The 20,791-nt window shown below is 34.5% G+C and overlaps 1 protein-coding gene across 3 annotated transcripts in view; it reads right to left on the reverse strand.

Moving 5' to 3' along the window:
* Positions 1 to 20,791, reverse strand: part of DPH6 (diphthamine biosynthesis 6) — a 153,677-nt gene that overhangs the window by 36,349 nt on the left and 96,537 nt on the right. For all 3 annotated transcript variants that reach the window (XM_055316734.1, XM_055316736.1, XM_055316735.1), the window contains exons 4-5: positions 20,200 to 20,273; positions 15,772 to 15,890 (exon numbers count right to left, since the gene is read on the reverse strand). In XM_055316734.1, coding sequence (XP_055172709.1) covers positions 15,772 to 15,890; positions 20,200 to 20,273 — 193 coding nt within the window. The remainder of the gene's footprint in view (positions 1 to 15,771; positions 15,891 to 20,199; positions 20,274 to 20,791) is intronic.

Here is a 20,791-nt window from a genome sequence, read left to right on the forward strand (position 1 = left end):
CCTACCTAGACGGAAAAAAAAAGTTAGCAATAAAATGAACAAAAATCAGCATTTATTTCCTCTGCTGTTATAATCTGTTACTACCCTTTACAGACTGTGCAAAGGCACTCTATTTAGAAATGGGTGGCTGCAGGACTGGCAGTATTTATATCTGAAACTTAAGGAAATATTGTATCACATATACTCAGAATTTGATATTTAAACTTCTATTTATTTTCCTCTGAATTTAGATAGTAGATAATTTACAATATATTTGGGAAATGTTAAAAGTCTCAACTTTCGATGTTTTAATACTTAAGTTATAAGTTTAAAAATTCTGTGTCAAAGTATTTTGTATAAAGATAGAAATATATTTCTAATGGCAATTAAACTATACTTGAATGCACATTAGGTAACCCTTTTTTAACAAGATGATTATTTAAACAAAGTTCAGGTAAAAAAAATGACATGTTAACCATAGAAAATGAAAGAATAATGCAAATTGCTTCTAACCTTTATCATTCAGCATTATTTCCTAGGAAGGCTATTGCAATGAATGGTTTTAATTATGTCCATTATTATCCAAATGAATGACAGAAGAGTACAATGTGTAGAAGCAATAGTTAATATGCCTTATCTTGGCTTATTTGGGCAGTTATTAAAGAGGAAATAGATTAATATGACACACAGGAATTACCATAGGTAAGTATGTGTAAGAGTAGAACTCAGGAATTGGGAAGGTTGCAAAATTAAAGCTCATGTTCTAATTAGTATGGGCATCTCTGAATGTTAGATTTTAAGAAGTATATGTTAAAAATCTGAGGGAAAAAAAGAAAAAGGTTATAGACCTTTAGGAGACGAGCGATGGGCTTAAAAACTATCCAGGCTACTTGGAAGACAGATAAGGACACTGGGTCTGAGAGATGTATTTACTATGCCATTATCTGAAAGGTCAAAAGAGAAATCTATGGATAGTTAAAAAAAAAACAAAAAACAAACAAACAAAAAAAAAACCAAAAAAACAACTACTAGAAATAGCTCCATACAGACATTTACAAACTGAAAGTATTACTGAAAGTAATAAATACTGAAATAATAATACTGAAAGTATTTAGAACATTTTTAAACACTTAACATTTTTTCCTGAAGTACTAAAAATATATCGTCAAAGAATGGGAGAATCTGAAAAATAAAGAGACAAAAGGTAACATGAGGACCAGACAGACAACATAAGTAGGTAGACCAAGTGCTGACTTTCTCCCCAACAACGAGGACTTGGAATGAAGACAGCAAGTAAGAGGATGAGAAGCAGCAGAGAAGTTTAATTCAGTTCTACTTGGCATTGACCTTGTCTGTACAGGATACTAGGGAAACGACTATTCCAAGGGCACTTTCTGAGAAAATCAGTGGGGCAGTAACAGAGAGCAATCTCCTAGGAGGAAATAATAGAGCAACTTGAGAAATCCCACAGCAATAAATCACCATGACCAGATGGTATTCAACTGAGAGTTTCTGAAGTAAATAAAGTGTGAAATGGCTGAGCTACAAAGAAGGATATGCAATGTATCTGGAAAACCAGAAACTGTTTTCAAATATTGCGACTTTGCTAATATGGTCGCCTTTCTGTAAGAAAGAAAAAAACAATCAAATTAAGACTTACAGAATTACAGACCAGTGACTCTCCTGGTGATAATGGAGAAACTGATAGAGTCTAATTAAGAATAGCTTCCTTCAATATCAGGATAAGGTTAACCTGCTAAGGTCAAATCACCCACTGAGTCTATAAAGAGAACACTGTTTTTCTCCATCCTATTAAACTTATCTGGAAATGTCAATAAAATACTAGATAGAAGTAAACCAGTAAATGTAATTTATTTGGGAATTACATGAAGCTTTTAACAAGGTCACATGAGACTATTGGGGAAAATAAATAAGCACAGTTTGGGAGGAGAGGCCACAAGAGAAACTTCTATCATTAATTGTAAAATTTGTAAGTATTGAAAACAAAGTTTCAGGGACAATTTCTCTTTTCTTCCCTAACACTAAGTTACCTCTTCCAAAAGTACAGATCACCTTCAAACTCCAAAAAAAAAACCCAAACAAAACAAACAAACAAAAAACTTCGCTATAGACAAGACAGAGAACAACAGAAGTGCTCCAAAATCAAGAAGAAACCAAGAGACCAAAAGAGAATGGCAAGATAAGCATGTAACAAAATTTATATGTATCCAATGAAATCTGAAAACCATTAACTGGGTTTAAGCTTCTCATCACTGTGCTCTCTATAAGCATCAGATTTAAAAAAAAAAAACTAACAAGTAGTAATGAGATGGGACTTTTATGTATTCACATGAGGGCTGTCGCCTTCAAAGTCAGTCTTTGCACAGTATATGCTTATTCCAATAAAAATATATATTTGTCATTAAACTATTTCTAAAATTTTCTCTACAGAATTGCCTTCAGAGCCAGTGGCATACTGTTCTGAAATTATCCAATGGTGGCAAAGCATGATTCATCCTTCAGCAGCAGAGCTAGAAGCCACTAGGGAAGGACAGCATTTACCCACAAAAGCAACCTTTGGTTGTCCAATTCAACAACCTCTGATTACCATCTTTGTTACTGTACAGCACAGAGGAGACATATTATATGGGTAAAGGCAAGAGTCATGCAACAGAGGCTTGAAGAAATCACACAAAGGCCTGGGGCTACTTTTTATGCCATTATTGGAGAGCTCTCTAAATGTTAGAAAGTTCTCATACCAACCAAGACATGTTTCACCATGTAACTTCCAATTGCTCTTAGAATTGTCCCCTAGGCCACAAAAAGTACCAGCAGTCTCTCAAATATTGTTGAGTTGATACAAAAATCCCCATTCTCCTTGGCCCAATAATCTGCTGCCTTCACTTCAGGCTAAATATGTAGTTCCTTTAAATAGTCCTCCTATAGCACCACTGCTTGTCCTTTCATTGTTCTGGTCATTCTCCACTCACTGAACTATAGCTATTTCTGTGTCCCATTTTAATGCAATCTTTCCCTCTGTTTAAGAAAGCAATTTCTGTTCACTGTAGGAAATATAAAAAGCATTAGCAAAAAATTTATATTTTTCATGTTATATAAAATTATATATGTTATACTTTCTGGTGGTATCTTCTGCTAGTCCATAGTCATTTTTATTTTCATGTTTGTTTGTTTGTTTTTTTATAAATACTTTTTGTATAGATATGAGATCCAATTATTTGTCTCACCTTTTTCTTACAGTACTATAGCTATAAACTTCTTAAATGAAGATGCTACAATGAGACACAATATTGCACATTAACTCTGTTTGCAACCCCTCAGATTTCTTTAGCTGCTTTGGCAGCCACAATGTGCCACTGACATATATGTAATATCATACAACCTCAAAGATTTTTCTCTCAAGTGCTAGTGTTTAGCAATATCTCACCTATCCTGTATTGTGGAGTTCGTTTTAGGGATTAACGTTCAGAATTCTTTAAATTTACTCTTACTACACTTTACCTGGTCTGATTTAGTCCCCACTCCCATCCAATTATTATGAATTAGTATTCTGAATGTATCACCCAAAGTATTAGCCATCCCGAGAACCTCTATGTCATCTACATATTTTATGAGCATGCTATCCAAGGGCTCATTCAAATAATTGTTTAAGGGAAGAAAAAAGGAGGATAAAGAAAGAGTGATAACGGGCCTTCCTATATGTGATACTGACTTATTAACAACTTCATATTAGTTTTATTTAACTAAATATGAATTAACTATTACATCATTTGTTTTTATCTTATATTACTTATGTACATACATTTTACATACAAAATCCAGTGTCTTTGAAAACTAAAATAAATCAAATTTGAAATGTCAACAGAATTCAATATTGAAAAGATTTGTATAATGAAAAGAATCTATCCCAAATATGATTAATACTTTGCTAATGCTGTTTTATTTTAACTGTAAATTGATGTGTAGTACTTATGAGTTAGGAGTGGTAAAAATCAAAACAGTGATTGAACAGGAGCTCGATCCTAGGAGATTGTGGACAGAAGAGCTAAAACTAGTTTGTGAGAGGAAAAAGTGTGTGTGGGACAGATTAATTTGTTAATGTGGATCTGTGCCTTGAAACAAAATTAACCTTGTTAATACATAAAGACTGGATTAAAATAGAGACGATATCTACTTGTTCAAATATATGTTGTTTAAGTGGACCTTGAACTTTTCCAGGCAAAGTACATAGAAAAAGGGGAACAAAGATGAAAGTTGTTTGAAGTCATGCTAATGCTAATGAATTAGGGACACAGACAGAATAATTGCGTACCATCAGCTGCATTCGCTTCTCCTGACTAGAGTCTATTATTGGGTAATACATTCATTACTGTTTGGTTTATAAAGTACTACAGTTATTTACCTAAAAGATAAATAGATAACCTGTACTTTAACTTTTTTGCTACTTGATATGTTAAACAACCTTCATACTTAAAAAAAAAAAATGCAATTATCGAAGCACAGCTGAATGGCCCCAGAGCACACAGGCTCCATTAAATTTGCTTACATCTAATTACTCCTGCCTGAGGCAGGTGAGAAATTTACTCTTATAAGATCTTTCTTTATCTGGTAGCCAAAAAATGAAATGAAAGGAAATTAGTGATTTTCAATCTAATTACTATCTAAAACTATCTAAAACTATTTGTAGCACTTGCTCATTCAGACCCTATAAAGCTGGGTTTTGTGCAATAACCATTATAATTATGTTTTTAACTGCTTAAATACAAACATTTCCTCCTAGAAAAATTAGTGTAAATTATCATCAATGTCAACTATGAATTCAGTTCCTGTATCTTTCAAATTAAACATTTTAGGGTCATTTAAAAACATTGTTATTTAGAAACTGTGATACTGATTCAGTTCCCTAAAACATATAACTTCATGTGATTTTAAATATCTTTTAAAAACCAAATAAAAATGTGAGATTAACAAGTATAGCATAAGAAGCCAAAAAGCTCCAAGATTCAATCAACCATAGTTCAGACACTGACTTTTCTGGACCTGTCAAAAACAGAAAAATACATCTCCTAGCCTTGATCAAGAGGCTTGAATTGTCTCGTCTGTATTCCATCACATGCATGGGAAACTTCCAGTGATTTTTTAGAGGTGGAGACAGAAAGAGAGGTGTACTGGACTGAATGATGCAGTACACTTTTTTTTTAAAGATTTTTTTTTAATTTTTATTTATTTATGATAGTCACAGAGAGAGAAAGAGAGAGAGGCAGAGACACAGGCAGAGGGAGAAGCAGGCTCCACGCACCGGGAGCCCGACGTGGGATTCGATCCCGGGTCTCCAGGATCGCGCCCTGGGCCAAAGGCAGGCGCCAAACCGCTGCGCCACCCAGGGATCCCCACTTTTTTAAAATTTTTATTTATTTATGATAGTCACACACACAGAGAGAGAGAGAGAGAGGCAGAGACACAGGCAGAGGAAGAAGCAGGCTCCATGCACCGGGAGCCCGACGTGGGATTCGATCCCGGGTCTCCAGGATCGCGCCCTGGGCCAAAGGCAGGCGCCAAACCACTGCGCCACCCAGGGATCCCTGATGCAGTACACTTAATACAGCACCCACGCTTCTTTTTTGCCACACAGGAAAATGAAACAGCAAATGAAATGTATGAGAAAAGCTCACCTATTAAGTTTATTTGTTCATGTATGTCATTGCATATCAAAAGTCATTCATGATTACCCCTAGACACATCTAGCAGTAATAATGTGTGTAACATGTTAAGCTGATCAAAAAACCTTTTTAGATAGAGTCCCATTTTAGTAGGACAGATGCTAAAACATTTGTTTTACTGACAAGAAAATGGGAGCTGTGAAAATGGAGGTCCTGGATCTAAGTAGATTCTCTACACTGCAAGGCTAAGACATGATAAAATCAGGCACCAAAATGACATTTTGATTCTGAGTCCAGTATTCTTTCTTAAAGATCAAGTTAAACCATAATAAAATAAAAAGGCACTCCTTAAAATATAGCGCATAGGCAGCAATGTGCCACAGGCTATAACGGTTCATATTAACATGGCACATCTTCTTAGAACAATTTTATTACAAGAATTAGAGAAATAATACCTGAAACAATGGAATATAATGAGGATGAGCATTTTGATATTAGGCATACACTGAAAAGGCTAAGAGGTAGCACAACAGATTATTATTATAGGCAGAGAGTAGTCCTCAACCTTGGCTGCCCCTTAGACTCAATCACTTGGCAAACTTTTAAAAATACTAATACCTATGCCTCACCTCAGAACCACCAAATTAGACCATCTAATAAAGCTTTATTTACATATTCAGGTGGGGAAAAAAAAACATATTCAGATGGGGGGCCAGATTTAGCCTGCAAGTAGTAGTTGGAGGATCCTTGCAGTAGACTAGTATTATTTACTATTGGAATTCCCTGAGGAGCTCTAAAAATTTACATGTGTCTCAGTTCCATCCTCAGATATTCTAATTTAATTGGTCTGGGTTGCAGCTTGGGCACAGGATTTCTAAAAGGTCAATAGTTGATTCTGATGTGAAGCAAAAGTTAAAAACCATTGTTCTAGAAACTTGACTTAGGTCCTTCACATATGCATCTATGGAAGCGGGGAGAAAAAGGAGGTAGAGATGTTCTTTATTTGGCTGTGGCATTCCCAAATGTACTGTCTCAGGCTGTCCTGTACAATATATAAATTAACTGCAAGAGTACCAGAGCATGTAGTTCTGAAAATGTTCATATTCATCTCTATTATCAGCTTATAAACTAGTGCATATGAGATCCAACACATCAAATGTATTTCTGAAAAAATATGGCAGGTCAGTTTGAATAAAAGACCAATCCTCTGTATCCCTGGAATCTAAACATCTGTAATAGGAAAATATTTCTGGCCTTTCTATGGGCCTAAGCCCTTAAAATACTTAAATTGATTAGGAAGGACTGAAAAGATGTTACTGCAGTTTTTATATCGATATTTAAAGAATAAGTTAAAGAATTCTATTGAAAAGATTAATGTAATCCCTCCCAGAAAAGAAAATATTAAAGTTCTATATACAAAAACTAGAAAATAAAGAAAAAAGCAGTGAGTCATGAAAAATTGATGAAAAACGGATAAAATTTAAAAACTTAGAAATAACTTATTATGCCATAAACTAGATTATAAAACATCCCCTTAAAATTTCCAAGAATTGAAATACTCCTGAGTGTGTTATATGAACAAAATGTGATTGAGCTAGATATTAATGACATAAATACAAAACTTTCATATTTGGAAATTAAGCAGTGCATGAAATTAAGCAATGCATTTCTAAATAACCTCTGGGTTAGAAAATAAATTTCAATACAGAGTAGAAAATACTTTGAACTAACTGGTAATGAAAATACAACTATATCTGCAATTAAAGGAAAAATTATAGCTCAAACATAGCTACTAGAAAACAAGGGTGCAATTTAGTGTATATGTACGCATCAAGTAATTAGAAAGCATTTCATAACATATACAAATATTGAATCATGTTATACACTTGAAGCTAATATAATGTTGTTAATGTCAATTATATCTCAATTAAAAAAAAGAAGTTAGAAATGATGAACAGCAAATTAAACCCAAAAAGAGTATAAGGGGAGGAATAATAAAGACAGAAGAAATTAATAAAATAGGAAACCCATATGTAATATAGAAAAACAACAAAATCAAAAGGCTAATAACATTGATAAATCCCTAGAAGACGTATACAAGCAAGGAAAAGAAGTTAGCAACTGGAATGAAAAAGATGACATCACTTCTGATACTCTAGATGACAGGACAATGAGAAGACATTAGGAATTACTTTATACCTAGAATTTTCACAACTTAGAACAAATAGAAGAACTCTGGGAAAAACAAAATTTATCAAATTGAAATAAGAAATTGAAAATCCAAGCAATCTAACAAAGAAATTGAATTTCTCCTTGAAAACTTTCCTCAAAAGATAGTTCAATGTCCAGATGGCTTAAGCAATAAATACTTCAAAACACTGAAGATAACATTAATACCAATCTTATGGAAAAACTTTCAGATAACAGAAAAAGAAGAAACAACCACAAAGGTTTATGAGGCAAAGGTAACCTTATCACCCACGCCTGTCATTACTAGGAAAAAAATTATAGATCAATCCCTCTTAGGAGCATATATGCAAAATTCCTTAACAAAGTAATAGCAAACTGAATAAAGTAATATATATATAAAAGACAATTAATTCATCACAAAATATTATATGGCAATAAAAAGAAATACTGATTCATGATATAATATAAATGAATCTTGAAAACATTATTCCAAGTGAAAGAATCAAGTCAGAAAAGACCATATGTTGTAGGAGCCCATTCGTATGAAATAGACAAATGTGTGAATATATAGAATAGGCAAATCTATAGATACAAAGATATGAAGTAGCTTTGTAGGGCCTAGGACTAGATGTGAGGGGAAGGTTAGGGGAAAATGGAGAATGATTGCTAATGCATACAAGTTTCTCTTGGGCGGTACAAAAATGTTGTAAAATCTGATTACAGAGATAATTTCACAACCATGTGACTATACTAGAAAATACTGAATTGTACACTTTAAATGTGTGGATTACATATGCTAATTATATCTCCAAAAACTGTTCAAAAATAGTATACAGTATATAATAGCTTTATGCTCAGACCAAATAGATACAGAACTCAAAAAAGTGGTAGGGAAAATTCAGAAAAACATATATAAAAAATTATTTTTAGCTATTCTCAACAATGATATTGGTGGTAGTAGTTGCAACATTGTTATTATGAGGTTGTTTCATATTTAAATTTTTAATATCTATATTTATTAATATGCTGAATGCTAACATGAGTTTCCTGGAGCAGAACGGATGATTACTAGTACTTACATACAGTAAGTAGATAATACCACTCTGACTCTTCTCTGCCCCAGCTCTTATCTCAGGAACAAGATGATGAGAATTACTTTCAAGTAATTGCTTCTACAGAAGGTAAAGAATCCCGAAAAAATAAATCTGCATGTTTACTTTGGAAAAAAGAGACAGTTTTTCCCTCTCTCCTGAGTTTCCTTGAAAATGTAAAGGAAAAGACTTGTGTCCTCACACTTTACAATGTTAAAAAAAAAAAAATCTTTCTAGGGGGAATAAACTAGTGTCTTCAGTTTTATAACCCAGAGGTCTCCAAGATCCTGGCCTCATTCCTTCATCCTTGAAATGCAAACATATACCTCCCGAGAATAAATCCCTCTGGAGTTCTCACTGTTCAGTCATACATTAAATTTTAATGCTTATCTTTTAGCCTACATCCCAAGTTTCTGTAATATTTGCTCCGAAAACCCTAACTGTGCAGACATATTTAAAGAACAGAAGTAATGAAAAAGCACAGCAAATAAGGGAGAGATCCAGGACCATGAGAACAGCTTTCCAGGTCCTTCCCTGTTACAGTGGCTATACTCTGGTCCAGATTAGCATGTGAGGTCAATTAGAATCATATTAACATTCTCCATTTCTTGCCCAACAAAAACTCTCTCATGCACATTCATATTCACAGTGACTGCAGTGGTGACCAGAGATGACTGTTCAGTAAATTCTGGATTCCACATCTGGTTTGAGAATATAACTATAGCCCAAACATCACAGTACAGGTTTTAACAGTCATTGGATTTCAGATGTTATCACGCAAGATGTTCTCTTCAGGACAATATAGTGTTGTTCCTTTATCTGTCCACTCCTAACCAATGTACCATGCGAAAGACAAATCCCCTTTATATCTGCGGTACCTGGGCCATTACAAAACCAGCATAAAGGCCACACTGTCCAGTAATTCCCACCATAATCTAGACTAACCATAATATTTCCATAATTAGCATCCTTAGCTTGGCATCTCATACTCCCAGTTACTGCTTTTAAAAACATCAACTTCCAAAATAATTAGAATATTAATCAATCTTTCCTGGGTAAAGATACAAGCCCTTTTCCTGTACTGTTGACTGATAATGATGTTCCATTAAAGTAAAATACTTTATTAGTCCAGTCATTTAAAGCTTAGTTGTCCCTCCAGGGCCATTTCTAGATGTAGCTAGTCTCCTGCAAGAGAGCTCCCTCTAGTGTCTCTATTTGGATTAGTAAGTCCTCTTCATCATGATGAGCTTTCAGGAACATTATTTTGGTCTGATATAGTACCTCAAGATCAGTACCCCAAATCCCTACAGAATATGGGGCACAGAGGAGGCAAGAGCAACCAACCTACAAGATTGGTTATCACCATAGTAGATTAGTAATATTTGTGCAATTTAGGAAAATGGTTTGCACACAAAAATAACGAAGTTCAATGAGGTTGTCAAGTGGTATACTATACCAAATACAGCTCTGCCTGGGTGTCCTATGTTTTCCATAAATGTATTTTGCATAACTCCACAAAGGAGTTATCAGTAATACTGATTCATTATATCTCCTCCAAATTGATCTTCCTCAAGGGTAGTGTTTCCTTAAATAAATTTTTTTTTCCTTTTTTTTTTCCTTAAATAAATTCTATTTTCATTGACATATTCTGTATTCGAAGGACTAGACCAAGCTACGGCAGGCAGTAGAAATCTGCTTTCCATTATACCTAGGTAAATGTCTTAGCAACATACTGTTTTGATTTATGCCCACAAAGAGAGCAAAAGCTCTACTGTTCAGAATCTTACACCTATATGATTCATTAGTAATTATCGAGTCAGCGGAAACATGATCAGAATGGTTAACTACTGCCTTTAAATGAATAACTGAGTGGTAACTGTAATAAACTACCCTACATTGAATCATCAAGTGGCACTCTGTCATTTAGTTGCTCCAAATTATCAGGCGGAATCTTCCAGTAAAGCTCCTACAACATCAGCAACTTCCCTTCTCTGCAAAAACAGGTCCCAAGTTTCTCTTAACATCAGCTAAGTAGTCAGCATCAGATTGGAGAGGGATACCTAAAATTTTCTAGCAAGGAAGTCTGGCACAGAGGTCACATGATTGCACCCCTCCATGGAATTGTAAGCCATTTATAGGTGCCTTAGTACCTCTTCATAAGGCACCTTAATATCTCCTATGAAGAGATTGGTCTTTTTGCCTCAGTAGATACAAGGCCAGTATAAGCAGCAGCCTTGTTAATACGTCTCCTTGGACTCAGTCTCAGGCTGATATTATAGAGTCTGACAGATAAAGAATCACAGGACACATGGCCCTATGTTTACAGACAGCCCTTAATTTGCCTACACAGATGATGCTATGGCATAACCCTAAGAGTTTTTAAGAATATATGCACTGTTAAACTTAGTGGTATTAATACTGTGTTTAGTGCACTTATAATACTTTCCTTTGGTACATACAACTTTAAAGTCAGCCCTGGGACCACCAGATCAAGCAAGACAAAAGAAACTTCATGAAATAGGAAAAGCATACAGTTGTATATTTGCACTGTGCCCCATGACCTCATTCTTACCTCCTAATCCCAGAAATCTTCCCAGTAGAGTCTTCACATTACTTCCTTTTATAGTCAATATTAGTACAAAATCATTTAATTGGTTAAGCTAACCCTTAAATCTTTTTTATTTTTTTAACCAGCCATTTTAATTAACTAATACATCAACTGCCCATTCCAATTTTCAGTGACACCAACTGCTCTGAAAGTGTTAATAAATACAGGATGTCCATGAAATATTTTTGTCCATTTCTTTGTATTTGTAGCAGTAAAATATATTTCTCTAATTTAATTCCTCTGTTGTCAAAGAGAGTACTTTGCCTGATTTCAGTATAATTACACATACTGAGACTCGTCCTATGATCCACAACAGGGTCTATCTTGTTGAATGGTCCATGTGTACTTGGAATGAATATGTAGCTTGCTGTTAATGGATGGAGTGTTTTATAAGTGCCAAGTAGGTCAAATTGGTTGGTACTGTTATTCAAACTTCCTATATCCCTAATGATTCTCTGTCTACTTGGTTTAACTATTACTGAAAAGAGATGTTGAAAGCCCCGTGTACAACTGTGGATTTCTCCATTTCTTCTTTATCAGTTTCATGTTGTACATCTTAACACTCTGTTATTGGTATATAAGTCTTTAAATTGTTATGCTCTCATGAGCATAAAGTGACCTCTTTATCATGATGAAATGCCCCTTTTTATCCCTAATAATATTCATGTTCTAGGACTACTTTATCTGATGTTAATATAAACAGTTCAGCTTTCTTTTAATTCATGTTACCATATCTCCATTCTTTTAGGTATAACCTATGTTTCTATAATTAAAGTACATTTCTTATAGACAAATATAGTTGCTGGGCCTTAGTTTTTAGTTTTTTATTCAAATCTGAAAATCCCTCACTTTTGTTTGGAGGTATTGAGATCATTTACATTTAATGTAATTATTAGAATGATTAGGTCTAAATCTACCATCTTACTTTTCCTTTCTATTTGTCTCACCTGTTCTATGTTCTTTTTTTTTTTTTTTTACCCTTCATTGTCTTCTTTTGGATAATATTACAGTATTCAATTCATGCTCCACTACTGGCCTGTTACCTACATGGTTTTATTTTTTAACAGTTACTTTAGAGTTGACATTTTGTATATTTAAGTTATCACAGTCTACTTCAAATAGTATTATAGGACATCATGTTAATTCAAGAATCTTACATACTATAATTTCCCCCTTCTGTTACAGTGCCATTCATGTGGAATTTAAGAGACAAAACAAATGAACAAAGGTAAAAAAAAGAGATTAAAAGAAAAAACTCCTAACTAGAGAGGACAAATTGATGGTTATCAGAGGGGAGATGGGTGGGGGTAGAGGGTGGGATAAATAGATGAAGAGGATTAAGAGTACACTTTATTTTGATAAGCACTAAATACACAGAGACTAGTTGTTGGAACTGTACACCTGAAACTAATAAAACACTATATGTTAACTTAAACATATATTTTTTTTAAATAGAAAAAATAATTTAGGATTTTGTTCTGGCATGAGTTATTTGTTAGATCAGGTTCATGGCCTTTAGTCTAAGACTCATGACTACTAAGGCATTAGCTGTTTGAGGACTCTACTTGAGGTAAATCTCCATTTACTGACATGGAAAAAATCCCTAAGACATACTGTTGAGTAACAAAGTCAGGTTGTCAACCAATACACAGAATAACCACTCACATAATGTTTAAAAACCCATAAAGCAATTATAGTATTTCTACTCACATACAATACAGATACCAAAAAAGAAAGTGATCTAGAAAAATGATCAATTATTACTCTGGTACATATCTCTGGGAAAGGGAGTGACTGGAGGGAGAGGAGAGCACAAGAAACACATGGAAACTTTATAAAAATTTAACATTATGTGGGGCTCCCTGGGTGGCTCAGTGATTTAGTGCCTGCCTTCGGCCCAGGGCGTGATCCTGGAGTCCTGGGATCGAGTCCCACATTGGGCTCCCTGCATGGAGCCTGCTTTTCCCTCTGCCTGTGTCTCTGCCTCTTTCTCTCTCTCTGTGTCTTTCATGAATAAATTTTTTTAAAAATTAACATTATGTGGCAAGAATATATTTATGTAATACTCATAAAATTAAAAATAAATATTTCTAAAAGGCAGGATTGTTCTTGGGGATCCCTGGGTGACTCAGTGGTTTAGCACCTGCCTTTGGCCCAGGGTGTGATCCTGGAGTCCTGGGATCGAGTCTCACATTGGGCTCCCTCCGTGGATCCTGCTTCTCCCTCTGCCTGTGTCTTTGCCTCTCTCTCGCTCTTTGTGTGTCTCGTGAATGAATAAATAAAATCTTAAAAAAAAAAGGCAGGATTGTTCTTAAATAAAATGTGTACATCATTCTTCAAAGTAAGTCTAAAAACCAGGAAGTTCTTAAAACACTAAGTTGTTAATGTGCAGATTTCACGAGTTAACTGATGCCTACAAGAGACCAGGTTACATGACACAATTGTGATACACATTTTTATTTGTTCATGTAGAGTTGGCCCTTTTCTAAGACTACTCTGTAATCTAATGGGCCACAAAACTTTGCTGAACTCCTCTCCCTATGGAAAGATACTGCTGTCCCACTTTTGGATTAAAACCCATTCTGAAAATTTTAAATGGGTGGGGAAGAGAGCTTGGAAACCTATTTCACATCATTTACATGTTTTTGTGTCCTCTAATGTTCCACTCCATAAACTATTCTTTAACACTGTTCTCAAGAGTAAGTTTTATCTTTGCACACCTTTACATAATCAACAGAAACTATGTCCTACAAATATTAAAATCACATCTATACTTTTCTTTGAAATGCTCTAGACAAATTAGCTCAGTTTTACACTTTATCCAAAAGTATAATACAGGTAAACAACATCTCTAATCCCTCCACAGAGTCACATACACTTCCACAGAGACAAATGAAAAGACATGCAGAATCAGTTACACTGTAATACAGGTGTTGGCAAGGTTATATCTCATGGCTCTGTCTTTCTAATGAGGTAGGTTCTCTTTGGATCCTAATCCATTCTGTTCTCCAGCAGTAAAAGTGACAGAATGTGTACTGTCCAGTGAGGTGTTTCATAAAATCATTATAGAACTGGGCAATCTCAGAAAATCCAAAAGAGAGAGCAACAGATAAGAGAGCATACTCTGTGTAGATTTATATAGAAACTCATAGGACAAATATATCTATAGTGAGAACTTCAATCATAAGCGTTGCTGAGCAACCTTTTCTCAAAAATGAGAATACTGCACCTTGATCTTTCTCTTGTTAACAGCTGAGGAGATCAACTTCAAGTTCTTTATAGAACACTTTCCAATAAAGACAACATTTCACCTTCAACAAGGAGAGAGTAGCTTGGTGTTTACCAGGGAGAAATATTATGGGATCTTTCTTTTAATATTGCTTAAAATGTAAATTTATCTTTAAAATCTTCCACAGCTTGAGACCTTGTTATTTCAGAGATCAGCAATGTAAACTTGCAAATGAAGTACATGATTTAGGCTTTGAGAAACCTGAGGCTCCAGGGCATTTACTGTAATAGGCTCGTGAAATAAATGCATTGAGCTTAAACCCTATGGTTTCTTGAAAGTGAATATAATTATAAAAATTCAAAATAACAAATTAAATGTGTTCGTATGTAATATCCATATTGGAATCACATTACCACCTGCCTGTTATGTCTATGCTAACTGATCAAATGGCATTCTCTCAAATATAATTTTCTTACCATCCTCAGCAAAAACCTACCACTTTGCTTATTTCTGACACCACAAAGCCTATAATTCTATTTTAGCATATTCAAAATATGTTTGAAAAATATATGAAAAATATCACATTATGCCAAATACAGATTTTAAGAAGCTTCAAAAAAAAAGAAAGAAAAAGAGAAAGAAAGAAAGAAAGAAAGAAAGAAAGAAAGAAAGAAAGAAAAGAAAGATCAACCTATTTTTCCTGTTTCCTATGAACCTAGGTTCCAAATTCATAAAAAGAACTTAAATCGAAGGACCATAATATAATAATAATTTTAGAGGTAGTTATACATTTAAAAAAGAAAATGATGAGGCGCACTTGTAATCCCTTTGGTAAATGGTCAAAAACCCATCTTCAACTTCCCCCTACTCAAGTTGTTCAGTAATGACTCCACATTTTTACATTCTGAATTATTCCTCCTTTTCTGTTGTAACTGTTTATTAGTGAACACAGATTATCTGTGTGGTAACAGCTCCCTTGAAAGTCTGGCTACGTACCCAAAGCTGCTACTTTGATGATGATTGCTTGAATGTTAGATGATATCATCTCTCGGAGCAAATCTTCCTGGTTTCTTTGCCAAAGGTAAGCTAAAGGCTGGAGATTAAGCCTTTTACACCTATAAAATAAAAAGAAAAAAAAATCAGATGATATCTTGATATTCTATACTTGGATCCACAGCAATTACTTTGATTTTAAACATAATGCTTCTCTCAAGGATTTTAGCATTTAAAATGCTTTAAAAAACATGTTTTGCATAATGAAGTTTATATATACAACATAAACATATTTAATTTCCAGAGGCTATGCATAAACAGATAAAAATGAAATCTCCAGGCAGATTACAAATATTAATTTTAGTAAGACTCTAATTTTAGAAATCTATGCTAAAAAGCTTCCAAATGCCAATGGATGATTATTCTTGTTCTTAGAACTTCCTTGGGTATTAAAATTGTGAAGCATATGCAAAACAGGCAAATCAATTTATCCTAATAAAATGATAATATAGTGATTAAATTTATACCACCTATGGTTACATGAACTACTGTTCTCTATTAACTTTCACCTGCTTAAAAAGAATTTGACTATAAGTGAAAAATAATAAGAAAAACAAAAAATATAATATATTGAGTACCAAATATGCTTTAGGCATTGTATTACATATTTTACATTACGGTGCAGTAGGAAGAATATAGGTTTTGCAATCAAGATTTGGATTTGAAGCCCCCTCTGGCTTTCACTAGCTGCATGACTTTGACAGGTCAACTAAACTCTAAGTCTTTAGTTTCCTAGTTCATAAATAGGAACAAAAATATTTCCTTTCAAAGTTCTTGAGAAGATTAAGACTTTAGAAAGTGAAGTCATTTTTTACTCCTTTTTGTTCCCCTCACATTTCTCACCCAGTCTATCATAACACAGAACACAATCATTCCTCACTCATACCACTAACACCCATGTCTGTGCCACCATTATCTTTCTTTCATGTTGGTATCCCCCTAACTTCTTTCCTGCATCTATCCTTGCCCCCCACCCTTTTTTAAAATATTTTATTTATTTCTTCATGAAAGACACAAAGAGAGAAAGGCAAAGACATAGGCAGAGGGAGAAGCAGGCTCCAGGCAGGGAGCCTAATGTGGGAATCGATACCCCAAACTGGGATCATGCCCTGAGCCAAAGGCAGACACTCAACTGCTGAGCCACCAGGCATCCCAGATTTTTTTTAATTGAAAAAATATTATTTCTTCCTATCTTTATTACAAAATTCTTGGCTGTTGCTTAGCCATAATCTTTTGACTATTTCTAGACTTAAGTCAAGCTTTTTTGCTTATTTAAATTCTTTAAGAATTCAAAATATCACGGTTCAAATATACTTCCTCTGTAACTCACTACTGCATTTGAGCTTGTGACATTTATTAAATACTTTATATCTTGAGTATACACTGATGCAATACAAACTACAAATAGGAAACAGACTAATTCAAAACTGAGTTTTCAAACCAAAGGACTCCCAATAACACTGCTTCAAAATTTTCAAGAGTAAAATCATTGGAGATATGCTTTATGCTATAAAATCTGAGCATTTTAACTATGTATTGAAGTGTACCTGAGACTGTTTTAAGAAAAATCTTGCCTCTATCTATGGGTATGCTCTGGGCCTTCTCCCATATAGATATAAGCCAGCCTCCTAATCAGGAGCACAATACATTTGGCTTTTAATTTTCATAAATAAATGTCAGCTCCATCTACAGTTTGGCTACCCATTATACCATGTGGGCTTGAACTTATTAAAAAACAGATTTGTAAACTAAATAATTCTCAGAGAATATGACCTAAAACTTGATGAAAATAGTATTTCTAACATATGGTTTAAGGGATATGCAATCCATCTCCATCTGTAGATCAGTCGTTCTCAAATGTAGGCAAGCAGAATGTAAAGAAATCTTTTCCAAACTACACATATGACCTCTCCTACTTCCACCTCCACTCTCCCTTCTCCAAAGATACTGATACCCTCCCAAATATGAGAGCATCATATTCCCCATCATTTAATTATGCTTTGTCCTTTATTTCATTTATTTAAAAAAATTTGGATTTAAAAAAGTTTTGGGGATCCCTGGGTGGCCCAGTGGTTTGGGGCCTGCCTTCAGCCCAGGGCATGATCCTGAAGTCCAGGATCGAGTCCCGTGCCAGGCTCCTTGCATGGAGCCTGCTTCTCCAACTCTGCATGTGTCTCTGCCTCTCTCTCTCTCACTTTGTGTGTCTCTCATGAATAAATGAATAAAATCTTAAAAAAAAATTTCACATTTATTTATTTATTTACTCTATGTTCATCGTGGGGCTCGAACTTATGACTCTGAGATTGAGTCACATGCCCTTCCTATTGAGCCAGACAGGCGCCCCTAAAAATTCTGGGTTTTTGAGTGCCTTAAATTCACTGTAGAATTAGAGACAAAATAAATGCAATAAAAAATAAAAGAAGTTTTCAAGTCAATTAATATGTAAGTTTTTGATTTGATAGTCCATGTTTTTTATCAAGAATATAAAACTATTACAGAAATACAACCCTTATCTGATTTCCATTTATCCTTTTGAATAGCAAAATTACTTATTTCTAAGTCAAGTTGCGCTTGTAGAGTCCAAATTTTCTTTTTTGCTAATATAATTATGTATAAAGTCTCTATACAATATAGTTATTTAACCAAATAAACTAAAAATGAAAAGTGAATTCAGGTGATGTTTTGCCAAGTCAACATTAAATAATCAATATTATCATTAGACTTTATGGTTTTTGAATAGATCAATGGGATTGATTATTTTTGGTACTGGAGATACAATGTTTTACCAGTGCTACATCCTTTGGAGGGTGAGAAAGATGAAGAGAGCAATAATATACAAAGTCCTTGAAAGTTGAATGTCTTCGTTATATAAATATTTTAATCACATGAATACTTTTGGCCAAGAACTGAATTCTAAGGGCCAAAGGAAAGATTCCTTAATAAGCTTTTTTCCTTTAAAATATCACATTTTTAAAATCTTATTTATTTTTTTAACATTTTTTTTTAAATTGGAGTTCAATTTGCCAGCATATAGCATAACACCCAGTGCTCATCCCATCAAGTGCCCCCCCCAGGGCCCGTCACTCAGTCACCTCCACCCCCCGCGCACCTCCCTTACCACCACCCCTTGTTTGTTTCCCAGAGTTAGGAGTCTCTCGTATTCTGTCCCCCTTTCTAATATTTCCCACTCATTTTCTCTCCTTTCCCCTTTATTCCCTTTCACTATTTTTTATATTCCCCAAATGAATGAGACCATATAATGTTTGTCCTTCTCCGATTGACTTACTTCACTCAGCATAATACCCTCCAGTTCCATCCACGTTGAAGCAAATGGTGGGTATTTGTCATTTCTAATGGCTGAAGAATATTCCATTGTATACATAAACCACATCTTCTTTATCCCTTCATCTTTCGATGGACACCGAGGCTCCTTCCACAGTTTGGCTATTGTGGACACTGCTGCTATAAACATTGGGGTGCAGGTGTCCCGGCGTTTCATTGCATCTGAATCTTTGGGGTAAATCCCCAACAGTGCAATTGCTGGGTCGTAGGGCAGGTCTATTTTTAACTCTTTGAGGAACCTACACACAGTTTTCCAGAGTGGCTGCACCAGTTCACATTCCTACCAACAGTGTAAGAGGATTCCCTTTTCTCCGCATCCTCTCCAACATTTGTGGTTTCCTGCCTTATTAATTTTCCCCCTTCTCACTGGTGTGAGGTGGTATCTCATTGTGGTTTTGATTTGTATTTCCCTGATGGCAAATAATGCGGAGCATATTCTCATGTGCTTGTTGGCCATGTCTATGTCTTCCTCTGATATCACTGCTTTTCTGAAGTGTCTGGGTGATGCAGTAGGTTAAGTGCCTGACTCTTAATTTCAGCTCAGGTCTGATCTCAGGGTCGTGAGATCCTCCCCACGCTCAGTGAGGAGTCTGCTTAGGTTTCTCTCTCTCTCTCTGTCCCTCCTTTCCCCACCTACCCCCTTAAATAAAAAAGTAAATCTTAAAAAAAAAATCACTGCACGCCTTTTATTAGCTCTTGATTTTCATTACAAACAATGAGTTAAAAGGGGTTGAAAAGGTATACTGATTCAAATAAGGAACAGTGAACAAAAACAATACTTTTGACTTTAAAAATCTTTGTCTTAACTTTTTTATTATAAATAATTTATTTTTCCTTATGGCAAGTAAGTTAGAGTTTTCTCCATATGTGATATCAGGATAGAAAAAAGTAATAAAAGTACAACTTTTGTTACTTATGTAATATAAGTAGGTAGTTCCATGAGGCATGTAGAATACAATTGTATTTTTTATTTATTCACATTCTTAAACATGTAATTTAAAAATATAGGGCAAATTAATATTCTCTTACACATTTTCCACTCGAACACGCTGATAGTCAGAGAGTATAGCACCTACTGATATCCCTTCTACTTCTTCTTTTTCCTAAAAAATAAAAGAAAAAATATAACTTTAAAAATAAACCTGTGGCTACACATCATGCTCTGAAAATTACTAAAGAACTTTCCATCTTGAAAAATTTATGAAAATGAAGTCCACATTCAGAGAAAATAAATAGATTTAAATCATACTCTCAGCTATGGGGAAAATAATTATTTTACTTAAAATCCCAATAACCAGAAACTATTTTCCATGGAGAAGGCAAAGACTTAGATGGTACTTTCAAAATGTTTTCTCACTTAACATATTTTTAAAGACTCAATGATGTTCAGTTGAAATTTCTGAGAAATTTCTATTTAAGGACAATGTTTTCTCAGACTCAGTAACTTTACAAAAAATAAGCAATGGCATAAGTAGAAAAAGGGACACAATGATTTTTATCTGTATCTCAGAAAACGTAAGATTAACCTGGGAGCATCCAGGAAGCAGAGATGGTAGAAGCATGACTGGAATAACAGTATAGCCCAGTGGATAAACATTCCATGATAAGAAGGAAGCAATGA

Source organism: Nyctereutes procyonoides, unplaced genomic scaffold (assembly GCF_905146905.1).
Source record: "Nyctereutes procyonoides isolate TBG_1078 unplaced genomic scaffold, NYPRO_anot_genome, whole genome shotgun sequence".
Taxonomy (NCBI): domain Eukaryota; kingdom Metazoa; phylum Chordata; class Mammalia; order Carnivora; family Canidae; genus Nyctereutes; species Nyctereutes procyonoides.